The sequence below is a fragment of the Erpetoichthys calabaricus genome, chromosome 2 (assembly GCF_900747795.2).
Source record: "Erpetoichthys calabaricus chromosome 2, fErpCal1.3, whole genome shotgun sequence".
Lineage (NCBI taxonomy): Eukaryota > Metazoa > Chordata > Cladistia > Polypteriformes > Polypteridae > Erpetoichthys > Erpetoichthys calabaricus.
In genome coordinates, this window is record NC_041395.2 from 8,748,490 (window position 1) to 8,771,924 (window position 23,435).

Consider the following 23,435-nt stretch of genomic DNA (forward strand, 5'->3'; position numbering starts at 1 on the left):
TGCGCGCGCCCGCGCTGAGTGAAAAGCCCAAATATATTGAGTCTAGAAAACATGATCAGCAAGTCTTTGATAGGCTGTAACAAAACGACGAAAGAACGGGCGCATTTTTTTTTTTCACATACGCGGCGCAAGACCTTTTATTCGAAGGACATGGAGAATTTCAAGATTTAATATACACAAGGGGTAACACTGCAAAAGCAGCCCAGACCAGAAAAGACGGCTGGCAAAAAGTGGCCGACAAATTAAACACTAAGTAGTGTAAATTGTACTTACTAAATGCAGCATTTCATTTCCTATGTGTCAGATTAATTATTATTTAATATGTCATAATTCCAGATCAAACGTGAGCACAAGGAGAACATGGGAACAGGTTAAAGTGAAGTACAAGAATATACTTCAAACTGGTAAATATTGGTATATAACTATTTAAAGAATTGTTGACATAAATAATCATATATAATGTAAAGAACATTAATTTTAAAGCTAATAAGAAGGCAGACAAGCAAAAGACAGGTGGAGGTCCACGCGGTCCAGACCTAACCCCTGCAGAAGAGTTAGCTCTCCAGCAAAATGCCCATCGCCCTGTTTCTGAGGGCATTCCAGGGAGAAGCTCCTCCTCAGAACCAGTGGCAGGATGCAGTGGTCACTTCATTTCAGATAAAGGATGGTCATTGCATATATTTGTCCTCCATGTGTGCCATAGGTATGTTCCATATAGCCCTCTTTTTTGTTGGGTCAGTTGCAGGGAATGTCATATCCTTAGAACGTGTGTCTGACCAACGAGATATTGACGAAGGTCAAATATTTGATGAAGACACTGTGTCTGATTATTCATCAGGAGGAGAGGTACATTTCCAAATAATGTTTGATCAAACTCCACATCAGTCCCATGTGCCCCAATCACATTTGGAAATCCTGGTCATGAGAATGTTAGGCTGATTGTGAGATTCTTTATGGAACTGTGGGTGTTTTTGCCTGTGTATTACCTACCTGCAATGGCATGAAACGCCTCTTTTATTGTCTTCACATGCAGGTGTCCAGGAAACACAATGAAAACTTGAAGGAAATATTTCAGAGCCAAACAGACTTTACGAATTGCCTGGCAAACTGCACTTTTAGATAGATTTTCCGCATCACCTACAGTATATAAAAAAGTGCCGCTTGCAATAAACCTCAAAGCAATGCCTACTGTCTGTGTGGTTGTGAGAGCCCAACTTCGCCGAGTTTGACTTTGAATGTAAGGTCCTAATAAATTTTTGAGGTACAATATTCCCCCTCGGCTAAAGCGGTATCTTTCAAAAAGAATTTCCTCCGGGGGCAATAAAGGATCTTGCCGATCACCCAAAACCCTCTCTATATGAAATTCTCGTCTTATAATTTGCGCACCGATATCAATTGGTCGCTCATTCATGAACGGCGAAATCCATGACTGGATGACTTCCACACACCGTCACTGATCACGTGTGTAAACTAATCCTTGTTTACGCAGAACAAACTGCTCCGAGCAGGTCTGAGGATTAGGATGTGCTGCTATGACAACACATCCAGCAAGAGTTTCGAAAAATCGGCAGATCCAGGATCAGGCCAAATCATCAACAATTACATCCGGCTAAACGAGTAATCCACGTACGAAAAATACGCCCCTGGTGTCCATCACACCATATCTGAAAAGAAAGAAAGGTGACGGTCTCAGGAATGCTAATCTGCTCAGGTCCACAAAACGTTTTAACGGTGCTGCTCTTAAAAGGGCGGCACGGTGGCGCAGTGGGTAGCGCTGCTGCCTCGCAGTTGGGAGACCTGGGGACCTGGGTTCGCTTCCCAGGTCCGCCCTGCGTGGAGTTTGCATGTTCTCCCCGTGTCTGTGTGGGTTTCCTCCCACAGTCCAAAGACATGCTGATTAGGTGGATTGGAGATTCTAAATTGGCCCTAGTGTGTGCTTGGTGTGTGGGTGTGTTTGTATGTGTCCTGCGGTGGGTTGGCACCCTGCCCGGGATTGGTTCCTGCCTTGTGCCCTGTGTTGGCTGGGATTGGCTCCAGCAGACCCCCGTGACCCTGCGTTCGGATTCAGTGGGTTGGAAAATGGATGGATGGATGGATGGATGGATGCTCTTAGAAAACAGTAAAGCAACAATTTTGAAAATGTCTGCTATTGCACAATGAGAGCAGCAAAAAGCCGTGGAATTAAAGAACGGGTTTAATTAACGACAAGACTCGGTATGTAATTAAGCAACTGGTTGGAGTTTGAGACCCCTGACTTAGTTGGTCTTCTGTTGGCTCCCTCACTTCACATTTCATTTCTGTTTGGGTGCCATTAAAGGAAAGAAATGAAGCAAGAAAGAGGAATGAGGAAGAAATTCAGGGGAACAAATCTTATTTAAAAAAAAAACAAAACAAGTCAGTTAAAATTAATTCAAAAGAAGTTAATTAGCAGCAAAAACTAATTGAGAAAAGGGTTCAAATTAAAACCTGCAGCCAGAGTTTGAGACCCACCTGCTTTAATCGCACAGGATTTCTACCATCAACAGCTTAATTCCACTTTTACAAAATTAAAGCATTCTTGATTCTGCTAATCCAAATTTGGGGTTGCAGGGGCGGTGGAGCTCACCCCAGCAGCACCAGGTGCAAGGCAAGAAACCACACGAATTACTAGAAACACTTGAGAATATAAAATGAGAAATGCAGGTAATAAAGTAACTAAAGTGAGTTATGGTCACCAACGTAGCATAACAATACAGCCTCACAGCACTTACTTTGAGTGTGACGGCAACTGCCTTGATAATGAAGTCGTTGACGGACACTTTGATTTCATCTGTAAAACAAAGAATAGGTGTGGATTAGTGATGGCGACAGCCTACCGTTCAGGTATAAGATGAGAAAACAAAAATGAGATCCAATCAGCTGATTTGAAAAAGACAAATCCACAGTCCGTGTTTGGACTAACACTTGAACATCAGAACAGTCCAGACGAGAACAGGCCATTCAGCTCAACAGAGCTCGCCGCTCCTATACACTTCATTCTTCTAAAATCACATCAAGTCGAGTTTTGAAGGTCTCTAAAGTTTTACTGTCCACCACACTACTTGGTCGCTTATTCCAAGTGTCTATCGTTCTTTGTGTAAAGAAAAACTTCCTAATGTTTGTGTGAAATTTCCCCTTCACAAGTTTCCAACTGTGTCCCCGTGTTCTTGATGAACTCATTTTAAAGTCACCATCTCCATCCACTGGAAAAATTCCCTTCATCATTTTAAACACTTCAGTCAGGTCTCCTCTTCATCTCCTTCAGGCTCAGCTCTTTAAATCTTTCCTCATAACTCATCCCCTGTAGCCCTGGAATCAGCCCAGTTCAGGGGTGGCAAACACCAGTCCTGGTGGGCCACAGTGGCTGCAGGTTTTCATTCTAACCCTTTTCCTAATCAGTGACCAGTTTTCGCTGCTAATTAATTCTTTTCCCTTCATTTTAATAGCCCTGTTTTTAAGGATTCAGTGCTCTGAATTAATTTTATTCTTCATTAAATGACAGCCAAACAGAAATCAAATGTGAAACAAGTCAACAGTTGACCAGCTAATTTCACTCAAACCAGTTTCTTAATGAGAAGCCAGTTTTTGCTGTTAATTGAACTCATTATTTAATTCAATGCCTTGTTCCTGCTCTCATTCGGACACAGCAGTCATTTCCGTAACTCCTGATTTTCTGTTTTTTCTAAGAACATTGTCAAAATGTTTTGGGGACCTGAGAGATCAACCTTACTGAGACCTTCACCTTTCTTTATTTTCAGATACTGTGTGATGGGCACAGGTGAGCTGGTCAGGTGGCACCTTGTTTTGTGTCTCATTATTGTTTGGCAGCTAATTAAAGAAAAAGTAACAACTAAGGGGCCTGAATCAAGTTAATTAAAATTAAGGCAAAAGAAGTTAATTATAAGCAAAAACTGATGAAGAAGATGGTTGGGATGAAAACCTGCAGCCACCACGGCACTCCAGGACTGGAGTTTGCCACCCCCTGGCCTAGTTGTTCTTCTCTGGATCTTCTCTAGTGCTGCTATGTTCTTTTTGTAGCCTGGAGACCCAAACTGCACCCAGGACTCCAGATGAGGCCTCACCAGTGTGTTATAAAGACTGAGCAGAACCTCCTGTGACTTGTGCTCCACACATTAAGGCGCTATATAACCTGACAGTCTGTTAGCCTTCTTAATGGCTTCTGAACTGTCGGGAAGTTGATAACTTAGAGTTCACTATGACTCCTAAATCCATCTCTTAAGGTGTGCTTTGAAGTTTCAGACCTCCCATTGTCTCTTCAAACTTCCCAATTTTACTTCCTATGGGTAATACTTTACATTTACTGACATTAAATTTCATCCCCTGTAGCCCTGAATCAGCCTAGTTGCTCTTCTCTGGACATTCTCTTGTGCTGCTTTGTCCTTTTTGTAGCCTGGAGACCCAAACTGCAGCCAGGTCTCCAGATGAGGCCTCACCAGTGTGTTATAAAGCTTGAGCAGAACCTCCTGTGACTTATACTCCACACATCCAGGCGCTATATAACCTGACAGTCTGCTAGTCTTCTTAATGGCTTCTGAACACTGTCTGGAAGTTGATAGCTTGGAGTCCACTATGACTCCTAAATCCTTCTCATAAGTTGTACTCTCGATTTTCTGACCGCCCATTGTGTATTCAAACCTCACATTTTTACTTCCTATGTGTAATTCTTAACATTTACTGACATTAGATTTCATCTGTCAGAAATCTGCCCAAGTCTGTCTGCTATCCAAGTCCTTCTGCGATGTTTTAATGGATTCCAAATTATCTGCCAATCCACCAATCTTGGTATCATCTGCACACTTAACCAGCTTGTTCCTTATTTTCCTGTCTAAATCATTTATGCCTATTAAAAATATCAGCAGCCCCCACACTGCCTCTTGCTGGTCACCACTCTTAACATCTGCCAATTCTGATGAGGTTCCTCACACCATCACCCTCTGCTTCCTGGGTCTGAGCCAATTCTGCACCCATCTACACCCCACACCCTATATTCCCAATTCTTTTAGTTTGATGCCCACTCTGTCATGCGGCACCTCATCAGACACTTTCTGAAAGTCCAGATAAATAACATTGTGCAATCAGTAAAAGCAGCGCTGCACTGGACAGGGCCGGAGGGATGATCTCAGCTGGCTTGGCCTCCTTCAGATGAATCTGTTTTGACAAATTACAAACAACACAGCAACTAGAATAGCAAGAACGACCTCCAGAGATCAGAGCAGGAAGCTAGCAACTTAAAACAAAGACGTCTTATAACTGAGGGGAGATCATTCAGCCTCTTGTGGTGGAAAACCAAATAAACAACAGTCAGTTGATTCATTCCTTTATTTACAGGACATGCAACCCCCAGCAGCCGGATTGGCATTGGGAGACCTCAGCTACTACTTTAAAACAGATATAAGAACGGCCACAAAAGTCTTCACGATAGCAAGTGGGGCCGATTCTAACAGGCTGAAACACTGAACGTTTAAGGGTTCAATGGATACCCAAAGGCTGGGTGTCAAGAGCTCGGGCAACTGGGCAAAGCGTACATAAAGAAAGGGGGCGCTTCAGCAGCTAAGGGTTCTGGGATACTTCAGGTGAGGACTCAATGAAAGGCAACATTAAGGAAGTAAGTGTAATAATACCTTAACACAATCAGTCCTGTTTAGCTAACTCGTTGGAATGCTGTTCCCATTTCTCAGCTGTATATACAGGGTGAGCCAAACAAGAAGTACCACATTACAAACATTTATCCTACAAAAACGCTACAAGATAAAACAAATCTCATTATGACACAAGAAAGGGTAGACAAATTACATTTAAAAATGATGTCTTCAAGGTGGTGGCCATCCAGGGGTGTGGAAATCAATTTTTTTTCTACTTGTCCACGGATAACTAAACTTAGAAAATCCACTTGTCCGCCAGTTAAATTCACTTGTCCATAAACAAATAACAAAAGTGAAAAATAGTTTATTTTTTCTGATCTCTTTTATTGATACCAAAACTGCCTTCCATTTTAAAACTGAAAAAAGTTCTTTCAGGGAGTAGTATTTTGCCACCTTGCTCTAGAACATTCTATAAAAGATTCCCTTATCATTTTAACTCACTAATAAACAATGCCTTCATTATAGCTACACTAGTTCTGTTTCACATACCACAGTTACAGTGAAGATTTTTATAGATATTTCATAACCTTTGGAAACCGTTAGAATGTTTTCTTCTTTATTTTTAATAAACTGACAGCGCGAAACCAACTTGTTTTATATGAAATATTCGCTAATCAAAAACGATCTATTGACAGCTCATCAAAATTGATGTTGTCACGCAATAAATTTCTTAACTCCTTAATATATCACAACCTACATGAAATCGCAAATTTCAGGAAAGATTAACTGCCTAACAAGCTTTGTTATGTGGTGAAAACAATTGTATTGTAAGTAAAATGACTGCATTTTTATGTAGAAACAATGAATTTTATCAGTCTTCTCCTATAATACGCTACCGTGGCTGGCTGTTTGTCTGTCCAGGATTTTAAATCACCTGTAGCTCGCAAACCATTTAACCTTTTGACTTGAAATTTGGTACACATACAGTATACTACGTGACGTCTACTATCCGCTTTCGGGGTGATGATTTGTATTACTCTTTATTTTTATCTTATTTTATTGTTGAATCAACTCTCGGCAGTGCGCAGCAGGGTGGCGCATGCGTATGGGAGCCGTTCTCATTCCCCACCACCTTCGCTAATCATTCTTGAGGCAGATTGAAGACTTAAGTGCCAGTTTAAGTGAAAAATTAAAGAAAACGTACTAAGTAATTGCAACACAAAAACTAACTTAATCAGTTTTAACGCGAAAAGTATGCCGACGAAAGAAGAGAAGCAGCGGGCCGCTAGGGTGGAGAAAAGAAGAACTGCTCAGGAAGGAACAAGCACATCAACCTCTGAGCAAACGGTAAACGTACAGAGAAAGAGGAGAAAAACTAGGAATGCTCAAGTCAAGTGTATTTATTCACTGCATGTTATCGTGCAGTACGCCGTTACTGGTAATATATAAAAGGTATTGATTATAATGAAAAATCATCAGATTACATCGTAATGTCGGCATGAAAAAAATGACCACATCTCCAAGCGTGTAAGTATTAGGGTAAAATACTTATGTAAGACCGTAAGAGTGCTTCCCCTTTGAAAAATCAGCCGTCATTTTGTAAACAATATTGAAGACCAATTTGAGACATGAAGAACATGCCTAAGTAGACTGTTTCCGCACAAAGTACGTACCCAAATGTTTAAAATGTGAAAGTAGTGGTAAAATGTGCCCTGCACAGCACATGATATTTTTTCTCCAGAAAATTGCACTTGTCCTCGGACAACTGAAACAGAAAAACACGCTTGTCCGACGGTCAATTTACCCGTGCCGGACAAGTCAGGCGTTGGATTTCCGCACCCCTGCCATCATTAGCGATACACTCTTCGAGATGATTTTTGAATGCTCGCATGACTCGTTCAGCCATTTCGTGGTGAATATCGTCCTTGAGGGCTTTAAGGTTTTGAGGTCGGTGCGTGTAGACCTTCAACTTGAGAAAAAAATCGCATCAGTAGAGGGCAGTAAGAGGAGTATAGGAACCTCATCAAAGAGTTTGTTAAATGGTGCAACTCAAACCACCTACACCTGAACACCAGCAAAACCAAAGAGCTGGTGGTGGATTTTAGGAGGACCAGGCCCCTCATGGACCCTGTGATCATCAGAGGTGACAAGGCAGGAACCAATCCCGGGCAGGGTGCCAACCCACCGTAGATCTTTTCATATTTGGACTCCAATTTTGGTTTCTAGATGTGTCACCAAAGTACCGCAGACGATTCAAAAAAGCAGCAGCACGTCTGGTGGTCGACAGGCGGAGACGAGCACAGGTGACTCCTCTCTTTGGGTCGGGACATTGGCTCCCTGTAGCGGCAGGTAGCAACTTCAGAACCTTCACGCTGGCCTACAGAGTAGTGGGTTGGTGTTAGCGAATCCATTCCCAGATGGGTTAATCCATTCCCGGGAATTCGGGAATCCCGCATGTCATTCCTGGGAATGGCACAGTGCACGGGCATCTCACATTTGAACGGTTTTAGAACGAGTGACACTTATTTTTAATAAAACTACTACAATATGTTGACACCAATCAGAGACTAACCTTAACTACAAGCAGTTCATGCTGTCATATAAGTACGTGTATCTAGTTAGTTGCGGTAATAAGAGCGTAGGAAGCACAACGTGTCGAGTGTGCGGTCGTCCAGACGAGAACGCACCTTCGTGCAGAGTATGCCAGCCGCTGAGAAAGCACGCTCTGCCTCCACTGAAGTAAGTGGCACAGTCATCAGATACTGATACACTTGTTCTAAACAACGCCCGCGCTTGCCGTTGCTCTGAAACATCGCCATTTCAGCTTTTAATAATGCATCCAGTTTCTTGTCATCATTCTGTGATGGCAAGTTTCTTGGCACAGATAATGCGGATGCAACAGACTGACGCATTGCAATTTCAAGTTGCTGTTAACAGCACAGACATCAATGAAGTCTGCCCCGTCCCGGCATTCGTGAGCTGCAGAGTGCGGACACCTCCCAGTCCACTGTGCTCAGTCTTAGTGGGAGCTGGGAGACTGACTGGTGCTGGTCTGTTGTTGACTGAATTAATGAGCAACACACTACACCGTGGGCCAAAAAACCGTGCCACTTAATTATTTTCAACTACAGTGATCCCTCGCTATATCACGCTTCGACTTTCACGGCTTCACACTATCGTGATTTTTTTCTCATACACGCTTACGTCACTACGCATGCGCTTTCTGAGAACTTTTATCTAAGCCCCACGATGGCTCCTAAACGTGCTGCTTTTTCTAAGCCTTCTGACAATGAAACTAAGCGCCGGAGGAAGATGCTTACCATCCAGGAGAAGGTGAAACTCTTGGATATGATCAAAGATGGCAATACCCTACAAAAGCCTCCTCACGCATATGAAAAGACAGCGCCAGCAACTGCCTATCAAGATGTTCTTCAGCCGCGCACCCAGACACCCACTGCCTACTCCTAGTACTCCTTCAGCGGAAGAAGACAACGACGCACCTGCTGAAGATACTGCACCACCTGAAGACTCTCCTACTGAGCTCGTGCCTTCATAGGTTAGTGGTTGTGTGTAAGAACTGTGTGTGTGTGTAATTAAATGTACAGTACAATAATAATGATATTTGTAACGTCTAATATGTCTTATTTTGTCTAATATATTGGGTAATACGAGTGTAATGGTGACTAAAGGAAGTTATTTCATGTCTAGAGGGCTCCAATAATGTTAAAAAAGGTCGTAAACAGGTTTTCTATACTCTAACTGCGAAAATATTTGATTTATAAATAAAGAATCCTACTTCGCGAAAATTCATTTATTGCGGTAGAGTCTGGAACGGATTAACCGTGATAAACGAGGGTTCACTGTATAACTCTGTTATTTCTTGATCGATTTTTATACTTTTACACGTTATATATGTGAGCTTGGCCGTTCCCGTTCAGCCAAGAATTCCAGCAGGGAATGGGAAACATCCGGGAATCCTGAGCTCCCAGTAATGGATTCCCTAGTTGGTGTAAGTTAAGAGGGGCAATTAAGACAATCAAAGCTTCCCTTCAACTATGATTTCTAGTTTAGCGTATTGCCTTTCTTTGACAGTACACATTTGGGGGCTGCTTTTCATTTTCTGACTGTTGCTTGCACCTAAACTACAATTTTACCAGACCCTGTCTGTGCTTTCCATCTCCTGACCATTTTCCCATCATTCCGATTATTCTAAGTGCATCAGTTCCTTGTCTAGGAATCGTAATACCTGGTGGCTGCAGGGGTCTTCTCAGTACAGCAGATGCGGCTCACCATAAGAATACAAATGGCATGAGCTCAAAGGCGGTGGTGCTTGGGCATTGATGGTCCGACCAGCTTTTTAAGAGATAAGCTTCTGTTGGTAATTTGTTATTAACAAGTTTACAACCCATAAATGTGTCTTAGTAAGCAGCTGTTTACAAGTTTTCATCAAATACTCAACATCATTTTCTATTGGTGCTGGTAATCTGTGAAGCTGTCTTTGTGCCAGTTTGCTGCCAGCCTATTTTCAGTTTATGGTGCCCCCTCTTTTGGCCCTGCAGTGTTCAGCTGTGTGCTGCATGTCTAACCTGAACCGTCCCGATTAGCAATGGGGGCCATTACTTTTTTTTTTGTATTTTTTTCCAGTTTGAGATTTTTTTTTCCAGTCAAGGCTATGCTGGGCAAACCAGTAAAGATGTACAGGACCATTCGGTTCCATAAAGGTGGCCACAGTAATATAAAGAGAAAAAAAAATATCAACATCAGGAAGGGGTGGGAGGATATCTTCATCTGCACCATGTCACACACGGGCAGATAGGAAGGAGTTGTATGGACCAAGTGAGGGTCATTCCATGCCAGGCCAGAGGGTGCGCTAACCTTTCTTCTGTTGTCTCTGCAGACAAAAAAAAAACAGGAAAAAACCCATCTGATCCAACTCTGAAGACATCACTTCAGGTTCCAGCGCCCAGAAACACGTCACTTCCAGATCTGGCGCCCAGAAAGATGTCACTTCCTGTCTGGACATTGTTCAAACAGGCTACGAACTTTCTACTGTTAATCATGACATTGTCTTACAATCCTTTGATCTAGTCTCACTCCATCCATCCATCCATTTTCCAACCCGCTGAATCCGAACACAGGGTCACGGGGGTCTGCTGGAGCCAATCCCAGCCAACACAGGGCACAAGGCAGGGAACCAATCCTGGGCAGGGTGCCAACCCACCGCAGGACACACACACACACCAAGCACACACTAGGGCCAATTTAGAATCGCCAATCCACCTAACCTGCATGTCTGTGGACTGTGGGAGGAAACCGGAGCGCCCGGAGGAAACCCACGCAGACACGGGGAGAACATGCAAACTCCACGCAGGGAGGACCCGGGAAGTGAACTAGTCTCACTCTCACAGCTAAAAAGAACTATTGACCCCTTTAAACCAGCCCCCAGTCCTCTGGATGTTGTACCACCACGTCTCCTAGTGGAAGCCTTTGATGTGTTGTGCCCGCCCTTATTAGCCATCATCAATGATTCTATTAGTGAGGGAGTTGTGCCCTCATTTTTTAAACATGCTGCAGTCCGTCCCCATCTAAAAAAGGCAGAATTAGATCCTGGAGTTTTAGCTAATTTTCGTCCAATTTCCCAACTGCCATTTCTGGCTAAAATTCTAGAAAGAATTATTTATAATCAATTGGTCGATCACCTTAACTCTAATAATTTATTTCAGATCTACCAATCTGGCTTTAGGCGTTATCATGGTGTTGAAACGGCACTCCTGAAAGTGTTCAATGACATCTCTCTTATTACTGACTTAGGTGACGCTGCAGTCCTTCTCCTCCTTGACCTGACTGCTGCCTTTGACACTATTGATTATGAAATATTGCTGATGCTGCTTGAACATCTTGTTGGGCTTAAAGGGGCCGCTCTTAACTGGTTCAGGTCATATCTAACTGGTAGACACTTTTCAGTGACTTTTAATTCCTCTTCTTCATCTACTGCTCCTCTTAAATGTGGTGTTCCTCAGGGATCCATTTTGGGTCCTATCTTATTCTTTATATACCTTCACCCTATTGGAGTTATTTTTAGGAAATGTAACATTTCTTTTCACTGCTATGCTGATGATACTCAGGTTTATATTCCCGTCTGCAACTCTATACACAAATTAACTGCACAACTGTCTCTCTGAACTAAGATCCTGGATGGCTAATAATTTTCTTGATCTGAATCAAAATAAAACGGAGGTGCTTATAGTGGGTCCATCAGCTAAAGCCCACATTGGTCTTGGTCTTCTCAGCTCTTTCTCTGTCTTTTCCAAACCTCAAGTCCGCAGTCTTGGTATTACCTTTGACGGTAACCTCTCTTTTGAGAAACAAATAAATTCTGTAGTCAAGAGTTAAGGTAAGATCAAGCCTTTGTTATCTTCTAGGGATCTTGAGATAGCTACTCATGCGTTTATTTTTTCTCGCCTCGATTACTGCAACTCGCTGTATTCTGGGATTAATAAATCCTTGATACACAGGTTACAGTTGGTACAAAATGCTGCCACTGGCTTTCTGGTTGGGGCAAGAAAGTCTGACTCTGTCTCTCCTATTTTAGCTTCATTACACTGGCTGCCTGTCAGTTTTTGAATTGATTTTAAAATCCTGCTGCTAGTTTTTAAATCTTTACATGGGCTTGCTCCGGCCTATTTATCTGAATTGTGTGCTTTACATCAGCCATCTAGAGTGCTTAGATCTTCTGGTCAGCTGTCTCTGGTTGTCCCTCGTACCAAGTGTAAAACCAAGGGGGACAGGTCTTTTGCAGCTGCTGCGCCCTCGCCTGTGGAACTCTTCACCTCATCATATAAAGGAGTCGTCTACAATTGAACTGTTTAAAACGAGATTAAAGAGTCATTTCTACTCACTTGCATTCAGTTACCTTCAGTAATACTGATGGCTTCCTCTTTGTGATTATATTACATTACTTCTATTTTTTATGTATATTACATTACTTCTATTTATTATGTATTTTATTTTATGTTCAAATATTTTATTTCTATTTATGTTTTATGTAAATTTGTTCTATTTTTGTAAAGCAATTTGGCCACAGCTTTACTATGTTTGTTTAAATGTGCTATATAAATAAATTGACATTGACATTTAAAACCGCCATCTTTCCCAACCATCCTCAGTTCAGTTACGGACTCCAATCCACACACATCAGATGCTATTTTCAAACCCTTTTGCAGCCAGGGAAATTATACGGGTGGCTGTCCCCACACTTTTTAAAGTGTGTCGAGTCTAATCATTTCACAAGCATCACAGAGGAGGATCGCTTGATGGCGCCAAATTTCAAAAAGCTACCAAGTGCGAGTTTTAGTCAGTCCGTAGAAAAGACGCCAGCAGTTTGATGCTCCCGTTTCAAAGACGCCCAAGATCTCAAGATGCCGGTTTGCTTCTGATTCCAAGGATTAATAAAATAACAGTGGGAGGTCGAGCTTTTAGTTACAGGACCCCCCTAAACTGTGGAGTGGTCTGCCTGCTACTATAAGAGATGCCCCTTCGGTCTCAACTTTTAAATCCCGGCTGAAGACTCACTACTTCAGTTTAGCACACCCTGACTAGAGCTGCTGATTAACTGTACAGACTGCATCTCTGTTGTAGTCATTAGCACTAAAACATAAGTAACATGACAGTTAGAATTTGTTACTAACCCTCACCTATTCTGTTTCTCTCCTCGGTACTCAAATGTGGCACTTGGTGCCACGGCCCACCTGCCAAGTTGTTTTGCCTGCCTAAGGTAAAGTGTGCTATATAAATAAATTGACATTGACATTTAAATCCGCCATCTTTCCCAACCATCCTCAGTTCAGTTACGGACCCCAATCCACGCACATCAGATGCTATTTTCAAACCCTTTTGCAGCCAGGGAAATTATACGGGTGGCTGTCCCCACACTTTTTAAAGTGTGTCGAGTCTAATCATTTCACAAGCATCACAGAGGAGGATGGCTTGATGGCGCCAAATTTCAAAAAGCTACCAAGTGCGAGTCTTAGTCAGTCCGTAGAAAAGACGCCAGCAGTTTGATGCTCCCGTTTCAAAGACGCCCAGAATCCTGGTGTGGAAACAACAGGCCTGTAGTAGAAAACTGTCTGTTCAATTGTTTGCCAGCCTTACACTGTCCAGCAAACACCTGGCCACTTGGTAGTTAACCTCCTTAGCGTTAGTTCTGAGCGTCACTCGGGCAACTGTAGAGACGTGTCTCACGTATGAGTAAGACCTGAGGACTACTCAGGCTGTAAAAGTGCCAACAGCTTTAGTGTCGAGCGTTGCTTGGGAAAAGGTATAGGCGTGTCGAGCGTAAGCGACAGGCTCAAGTGTTACCCAGAAAAAGGTGCAGACGTCTCGTAAGAAACATTTTTCATCCGCCCAGATGTTGCAAATTCTTGACGAGATATGAGCAGAGATGACAAAGTGAATCTGTCTTCAGGCAGTGGAATTGAAATGGACAGTGACATGGAAAGGAATTGTGATGAATCCAAAAGTGATGCTCATGTCAGTCGCACTCGGGTAGTGTGCTGTTCAAAAGCTGATCCGTCTGGAAAGAAAATTCGCAAGGAATCCCTCTATTATTGTTCTGACTGTGACATTGGATTGTATATTTCACTTCAAGATATGCAACAATTTAACAGTATATATGGCATTAGCATTATTTTTCTTCTTGATGGTCCACTTGCCAAACCTGCTCCTGTTTGTCAGAAATCTTGGTGTTTTGTTTGATTCCTCACTTAACTTTGAGCTACACATTAGGTCTCTTTCCAAAATTTCATTCTGTCATCTCTGTCACACTGCCCGTCCATTTCTGTTCTTTAACGATGCTCAAACTCTGGTTCATTGTTTCATAATGTCTCGTATTGATTACTGGAATTCCTTCTTCATTGGCCTCCTTGCAAAATCTATACAGAAACTACAGTACAGCCACACAAAGCATTCTGCTCACATCTCCCCTGATCTCTCCCAGCTTCACTGGTCACCGGTGTCATCAAGGATTAAATTCAAGATTCTGCTTCTCCCCTTCAAAGCCCTACATAACCTCTGCCCCACCCTCTACCTCACTCAGCTCGTACACTCCTCATCGCTCTCTCAGGTCCTCATGCAGTCATCACGCACCAGACTCTCCACCCTAGGAGGGCAGGCAGCTCCTTCAGTGTTATGGCCCCTCTTCTTCCTCAGTCTCTCCGAGTTTGCTCCTCTTTCTTCCTCTTTAAATCTCAACTCAAAACTTTCCTCTTGTACGAACTTTTACCTTCTGTATAATTTTTTTTTAATTTACTCTGTATGTAAATGCGGCTGCAAGAATTATTACAAGAACAAGAAAATACGAACACATAACCCCAGTCCTCAAGTCCTTACACTGGCTCCCGGTTAAGTTTAGGGCAGATTTCAAAATCCTCCTTTTAACATATAAAGCATTAAATGGCCGAGGTCCGGCTTACTTACTTGTCTGAACTTATCAAGACTTACAAACCTGAACGTACATTAAGATCTCAAGATGCCGGTTTGCTTATGATTCCAAGGATTAATAAAATAACAGTGGGAGGTTGAGCTTTTAGTTACAGGACCCCCCTAAACTGTGGAGTGGTCTGCCTGCTACTATAAGAGATGCCCCTTCGGTCTCAACTTTTAAATCCCGGGTGCAGACTCACTACTTCAGTTTAGCACACCCTGACTAGAGCTGCTGATTAACTGTACAGACTGCATCTCTGTTCTTAGTCATTAGCACTAAAACATAAGTAACATGACAGTTAGAATTTGTTACTAACCCTCACCTATTCTGTTTCTCTCCTCGGTACTCAAATGTGGCACTTGGTGCCACGGCCCACCTGCCAAGTTGTTTTGCCTGCCTAAGGTAAAGTCATCCCTGCTGGAGGATCGCAGGAATCGTGGGAAAGAGGGGTCCTTTCATCGGATTGGCTGGCCCAGCGCTGTTTCAGCTGTGGAATGGCCAAATGGGGGAGGCAGCTTGATGGCTGAGGTCTCCAGGACTCTACACAAATCCAAATCATATTATGGGATATCATCTACTGTTAAATTCTGCTCCGTACTTGTAAAAATTGTATTGTTATACTGTATTGAGGATTTGTTCTGTTCTGTGTACTGTATTGTATTGTATTGACCTTCTTTTTGACACCCACTGCATGCCAAACCTACCTGGAGGTTGAATTGCCTTTCCCAAGGTTTCTCCCATTTTCCCTACAAGGTTTTTTGGGAGTTTTTTCCTTGTCTTCTTAGAGAGTCAAGGCTGGGGGGCTGTCAAGTGGCAGGGCCTGTTAAAGCCCATTGCGGCACTTCTTGTGTGATTTTGGGCTATACAACAAATGTATTGCATTGTATTGTATTGTACTGTATTGTATGTAAAGCGACCTTGGGTTTGTGAAAGACACTCAATAAATGTAACTTATTATTATTATTTTGTTATTTGTATCAATTTTAAACTTTCTACACTTCTGACTTTGTTCTTTTAGTGTTTTAAACGTTTTACAGTAGAAAGATGAAATTTAATAAATATGTAATTTTTCATGCCAAAAAATGCAATGCTTTTTATATGCTTTTCCAAGAAAAAACAAAAAAACGTAACGCTAAGGAGGAGACGTGCTGCTACCAGACAACCCCAGAATCTCGTGTGCAGTGTGCGCAAGTACACGTTATTGTGGCTTGCCTTTTCTCACCTCCAACCTGTTTGATTTTAAACTTCAGGTCTTGCCACTCAGGAGGTTCAAAGTCAAGAGATTTTCTTGGCACTAGCTGGTGAGGAGGCTCACATGATACTTAGCACTTCAAGTCAAGTGGCTTTATTGTCACACCATCCATACACTCTATTGCAGCATACAGTGGCACGAAATAACAGGATGGCAGTGCAACAAACACATAAAGACAGGCCAAGTGCAAGACAGGGGAAAAAAACTACACTACCATTGAAATGAATAACAGGTAAGTGAATAGAATGGGGGCGGCACGGTGGTGCAGTGGTAGTGCTGCTGCCTCGCAGTAAGGAGACCCGGGTTCACTTCCAGGGTTCTCCCCGTGTCAGCGTGGGTTTCCTCCCACAGTCCAAATACATGCAGGTTAGGTGTATTGGCGATCCTAGTGTGTGCTTAGTGTGTATGTGTCCTACGGTGGGCTGGCGCCCTGCCCGGGATTCGTTCCTGCCTTGCACCCTGTGTTGTCTTGGATTGGCTCCAGCAGACCCCCGTGAGCCTGTAGTTAGGATATAGCAGGTTGGATAATGACTGACTGACTGACTGAATAGAAAAAATTAGAAACTGATAGTAATAAATAAATAATTAATAGATAATAACACTAAAACTAATAACAAAACAACAACTGTAGTGACAAGTGTAACAAATAAAATCGTTACTAGGGGCAGATCTGAGGACAGGCGGGCAGCACAGAGTTCAGAGTTCGGACAGTCAAAGGGGTAGAAGTACCTGGCAGAACTGGTTGAGCTGCTACAGCACCTTCTGCCAGATGAAAGTGGGACCATGGGAGGAGTGGGAGCAGACCTCCACAATGCTGTAAGCTTCGCCAATACGACGCTTTACGAAGATGTCTTCAATGGAGGACAGAGAGGACTTTTCTGCAGTGTGAACTCTCCACTGTAGGACCTTACGGTCACAGACACTGCAGACCAGACAGTGATGCAGCTGGGCAGAAAGCTCTCAGTGGTGCCCATGTAGAATGTTTAAATCTCTAAGGCTGTTAATTTAGCCAGTATTTGCTTGTTTTTCTACCTACAGTGCCCTTCATAGTGTCTCGGGCAAAGACACATTTCTCCGTGATTTAATAATAATAATAATAATACAGTGGAACCTCGGTTTGCGAGCATAATTCATTCCGGAAACGTGCTCGTAGTCCAAAGCACTCGTATATCAAAGTGAATTTCCCCATAAGAAATAATGGAAACTCAGATGATTCGTTCCACAACCCAAAACTATTTATATAAAAATGCTTACAGTAATCCCTCCTCCATCGCGGGGGTTGCGTTCCAGAGCCACCCGCGAAATAAGAAAATCCGCGTAGTAGAAACCATATGTTTATATGGTTATTTTTATATTGTCATGCTTGGGTCACAGATTTGCGCAGAAACACAGGAGGTTGTAGAGAGACAGGAACGTTATTCAAACACTGCAAACAAACATTTGTCTCTTTTTCAAAAGTTTAAACTGTGCTCCATGACAAGACAGAGATGACAGTTCTGTCTCACAATTAAAAGAATGCAAACATATCTTCCTCTTCAAAGGAGTGCGCGTCAGGAGCAGAGAATGTCAGAGAGAGAGAGAAAAGTAAATAAAAATCAATAGGGCTGTTTGGCTCTTAAGTATGCGAAGCACCGCAGTACAAAGCTGTTGAAGGCAGCAGCTCACACCCCCTCCGTCAGGAGCAGAGAAAGAGAAAGAGAGAGAGAAATAGAGAGAGACAGAGAAAAACAAACAATCAAAAATCAATACGTGCCCTTCGAGCTTTTAAGTATGCGAAGCACCGGGCAGCATGTCGCTTCAGGAAGCAGCTGCACAGAAGGTAGCAACGTGAAGATAATCTTTCAGCATTTTTAGACGAGCGTCCGTATCGTCTAGGTGTGCGAACAGCCCCCCTGCTCAATCCCCCAACGTCAGGATCACAGATAGTCAGCGCAAGAGAGAGAGAAAAGTAAGTTGGGTAGCTTCTCAGCCATCTGCCAATAGCGTCCCTTGTATGAAATCAACTGGGCAAACCAACTGAGGAAGCATGTACCAGAAATTAAAAGACCCATTGTCCGCAGAAATCCGCGAACCAGCAAAAAATCCGCGATATATATTTAAATATGCTTACATATAAAATCCGCGATAGAGTGAAGCCGCGAAAGGCGAAGCGCGATACAGCGAGGGATTACTGTATACAAAATATAAAGTAAAAATACATAAAACAAATTAACCTGCACTTTACCTTTGAAAAGAAATATGGCTGGTGTGAGTGAGTTTCTAAACTCTTGTGGGATTCCACCCAACGGGACGACACGCTGAAGAGCGTCCCAAAGCAATCGTAGTCTCCCAGCACTGTAGCAGTTCTCCGTAAAAGCGAATCTGAAAAGATCCCGGAGATGCTATAAGCACCTGCCGTCAATGGGTGATACAAGGAACAAGGAACATTATAAATGTGCAGGGCCCTGCCTGACTGCTGTGTCTGTGTATAAATAACCGCGCTGTTGCTGTTTCAAGCTGAATAAAGCTGGTGTTGCTAAAGTACTGAGACTCAGATTCGTGTTTTAGGGTGCAAGACGGGGACTCGCACGTCACAGCACACACGTGCGCTCGAGTGCACACACACACAGACATGAACGAGCGAGCGAGCGAGCACGCTCACACACATACATACATACATGTGTGCGCACACAAAGTCACAATGCTAATGCTGCAGTAAACACTATACGCTCGTACGGATGTTGACTATATGAGTGAGGCACGCCGACTCAGACGGAGAATAGGAGACGATTACCCACAATCCCGCAGTGAGAGAGAGAGAAGAACCATCAGCTCAGTTGTGATCACATGACGCTCAGCAGACAAACTACTCGTACTGCAAGACCTCGCTCGTTTATCAAGTCAATATTTATTAAAAATTTTTGCTCGTCTTGCAAAACACTCGGAAACCAAGTTACTCGCAAACCGAGGTTCCACTGTAATTCATTACATTTATATAGCGCTTTTCTCAGTACTCAAAGCGCTCTCCACACAGGGACGAACCGGGAAGCGAACCCACAATCTTCCACAGTCTCCTTACTGCAAAGCGGCAGCACTCCCACTGCGCCACCTGTGAGGTTTGCCCCTCTGCTCCACAGTTTAAAATGATAAACCAAACAATTCAGACATCGGGATTATAGTGCACACTGCAGACTCTCGTTTAAGGGGATTTGCAGACATTTCAATCACACAGCACTTTCTTCCCCATTTCAGGGTACCACAGCAATGGCAGGTCCGCTAAAGCCGTTGTCATATTTAGTTCTTTGTCGCTTATCTCTCACGTGCAATGGCTGCTGGAAGTCTGCGATTCACGGACGTCACCAGGCGCTGAGGGTCTTCTCTGGTGAGTCTCTGCCAAGCCTCTCATGCAGCCATCTTCAGCACCTGCTTGTTTTGGGGGGGTAGTGTTAGGGTTAGGCCTGCAAGTTGGATTGAAGTTGGGCAACTGGCTTGGCCATTCCAGAATTTTCTATTTTTTTTAACTTTGATAAACTCCTGTGTGCCCTCAGCAGTGTGTTTGGCTCCTTATCCTGTTGTAGGATGAAGTACCGTCCACTGAGTTTGGGGGCCTATACTGGAACTCGAGTAGATCAGAAGTTTCTACTCACTTCAGAATTCATTGTGCCAGCAGCAGTTCATCATCAGTGAAGAGAAGTGTGCCAGTCAGGACCTGTGCCAGCCATAACACCCCCAGCACCACCATGTTTAACAGATGAGGTGGTCTGCTTAGGATCTCGGGCAGTTCTTTCTTGTCTCCACACTTTGTTCTCACCATTACTCTGATGAGGTTCATCTTCATCTCGTCTGTCCACAAGACCTTTTCCCAAATCCTGCAGGCACTTTGAAGTCCTTTGTCACAAACTCATCTGGCCATCCTGTTGTGGTCTCCATCTTGCTGTGTGTCCTCTGTATTTCTGTTCAAGTCTTCTGCTGATAGTTGTCTCTGACACACACATTGGCCCCCTGAAGTCTGTTTCTGGTCTGTCAGACAGGCATTGGGGGCTTTTTCTTGACCATAGTGAGGATGCTTTTGTCATCAGCAGTGGGGGTCTTCCTTGGCTTGCCAGCACCTTTGTGATGACTGAGCCCACCACTGTGTTCTTTCTTCTTCATGATATTCCAGACAGTTGATTTCAGTCATCCTAAGGTATCACTGATGTCTCCAATTATTTTATTCTTGTTTTTCAGCCTCATGATGGCTTCTTTGTCTTTCATTGGCACAGCTCTGGTCCTCATGTTGAACAAAGGCAACTACAGACTCTAAAGGGTAGAAGCAGGCCAAGGGGTGTTAGGAAGCCATGAAACCCACCCGAGGAATCACAAACACCTGAGATGCCAATTGTCTCAAGCATTATGGTGCCCTGAAATGTGGGGACCGTGTAGAAAAAAAGTGTCATGTGACCAAAATGTCTGCAAATCCTATTAAATGAAAGTAAGAAATCACGATGTCTGAATTGCTTGATTTATAATTTTAAAATGTGGAGCTGAGGGGCAAATTAAGCAGAAATGTGCCTTTGACCCAAACATTATGGTGGGCACTGTATCCCCTTCTTTTAACCAGAATTTTCTAAAAGAACAACATCATGAAAAGCAACAAAATCCCAACAGTGTAGCATTCATAGCCTTGTTTTGGGCTGCTCGGGACTCTGATGGTTTATTCCCAAATCCTCTCTGATATTTCGCCTGTTACCTCCTTATTATGCAAACCAAGTAGGATCAAGTGAACCGTAAGCCCTGGCCCTAAAGTGGTGTCTCCTTTTCTGAGCACAGCCTGTTCTCTCTTTTACAAGCGGAGAAGTGGAACTGCGCTCTCCGGGCTCAGGCAGGCTGACTCACTAACTCACTTTTTCCATTAAAAGAGCCACGGAGAGCTGAGGCATCGACCACAACACAGAATGCCAGCTCATCACGGGGCACACCCAAAGATTTAATTAGTGACTCAATCTAGAGTCACCAATTAACTTAACCTGCACATTGGGATAAGTGAGGAGACGTATGGTGAGGGGGTGTTGATTGAAGTTAACAGAGCACAAACCACCCAGGCACTTGCTGTCCGACATTTCATGTGTCACTGTTTCAAGAAAATGTAATCAGTTTATGCTACAAATTCAAACAGGTGCAATACATCACCATAAAGAACAGATCTGTGGCACATGCCCATCTGCCCATTACTTCTCATATCCTGCTTGGTATCTCAGGGCTGCAGACCCTTCAAGGATGTTTGGGTAAAAAGAAAGAAGCAATGCATGGGGCAGAGACAGCAGGTTTCAAATCACTTACTGCCATTTGTCCTCTTGAGCACAGTTTTGACTTTATGCTCTGCTTTATCATGGCAGACATTTGGGCAGCCTCAAATAACCCCCTGACCCCACAAGTGGGAGAATACCTGTGTCAAAAGATGGCTGTGGTCACCCCAGTTTGATGCTGCATCACAAATTCTTTGAAGTCCCGTTGCCTTCCTTTACTGTAAAATATACTATAGAATAGATATACATTATATTATAGATAGATAGATAGATAGATAGATAGATAGATAGATAGATAGATAGATAGATAGATAGATAGATAGATAGATAGATAGATAACCAGTGAAACTGGGGGTTAAATGGGGAAAACATTAATCATTAGGTATGCTGGTTTACACTAAAGTTTTGAAAAGAACAGGCCATTCAGCCCAAAAAGCTCCCACTAGTGTTGGATGAATACTAAAATTTTCCCTGAGATATCAATACCAGCTGTCAGAAAGAAAAAGGTTCTGAAGCAAATATTGGATAACTTTAATAACCCCCATAACCCTCTGTCCTCTCTCACCACATCCATACACCTTCTCTTAGGCCTTCCTCTTCTCCTCTTCCCTGTCAGCTCTATCCTTAGTATCCTTCTCCCAATATACCCAGCATCTCTCCTCTGCACATGTCCAAACCAACGTAATCTCGCCTCCCTGACTTTGTCTCCCAACCGTCCCACCTGAGCTGACCCTCTAATGTCCTCATTTCTAATCCTCATCACACACAATGTAAATCTTAGCATCTTTAACTCTGCCACCTCCCGCTCTGTCTCCTCTCTTTGTATTAGTGCCATATTCCTATCTAATGAATCAAACGAATTTACGTCTCTCACAGAGGCGACTCCAATTGGTTTCACTTTCCACTCAGAGCCTCGCAGCTCAAGACATGGCGGCGGGCTGGCAGTAATTATCAGAGAAGACTTAAATGTTAAAAGAATCCCAATTGACTGCCCATTGTCTTTTGAGTGCCTGGCTCTTAAACTAACAATGGAATCAGGTCCTGTCTCACTCATTGTTCTTTATCGTCCCCCAAAATACAATGCATCCTTCTTATCCGATCTGATTGAACTTTTGACCCACCTAAGCTCTTACTCTCAGAGAATTATCCTTCTTGGTGATTTCAACATCCATATTGACATTACTACATCTAAACTGAGAAATGAATTCCTGTCCTTACTGGACTGTTTTGACTTGACACAACATGTTGATTTTCCAACCCATTGTGGCGGTCATATATTGGACCTGATCTGCACTTCTGGACTATCTGGTATCAACATTTACAGCACTGATTTGGGACTCTCTGACCATAAAGCAGTATTTTTAACTGTCTCATTACCTCTCCCACCTCTTACCTGTAAATGACAAATTTCTTACAGAAACCTTAAAAATATCTGTCCCTCTATCCTTTCTGGATCCATTTCTGATCTTTTACTGTCTGTACCTATTCCACCAACACTACATAGCCTTGTTGACCACTATAGCCCTTCATTCAGCATTAGATAAAACAGCTCCTTTAAATCATAAGGAGGTTTCCTTTAAACGTTCAGCTCCTTGGTATAACTCAGAATTGCGATCTATGAAAGCAGCTGGCCGACGCCTTGAGAGAATGTCACGTAAGACTGGCCTCACCGTGCACATCCAGGCTTTCTCTGACCACCAAAGAGCTTACAGAGAAGCACTAACTTCTGCCAAGAACACCCATTATGGCAGAATAATAGAAAGTAGCCATGATAACCCAAGGGTTTTGTTCTCTGTAGTTAATAAACTACTCGAACC

The 23,435-nt window shown here is 43.1% G+C and overlaps 1 protein-coding gene across 1 annotated transcript in view; it reads right to left on the reverse strand.

The window, feature by feature from the left end:
* Positions 1 to 23,435, reverse strand: part of pdhx (pyruvate dehydrogenase complex component X) — a 409,158-nt gene that overhangs the window by 93,199 nt on the left and 292,524 nt on the right. The window contains exon 8 of the mRNA XM_051923616.1: positions 2,751 to 2,809. Within this exon, the coding sequence (XP_051779576.1) occupies positions 2,751 to 2,809 (59 nt within the window). The remainder of the gene's footprint in view (positions 1 to 2,750; positions 2,810 to 23,435) is intronic.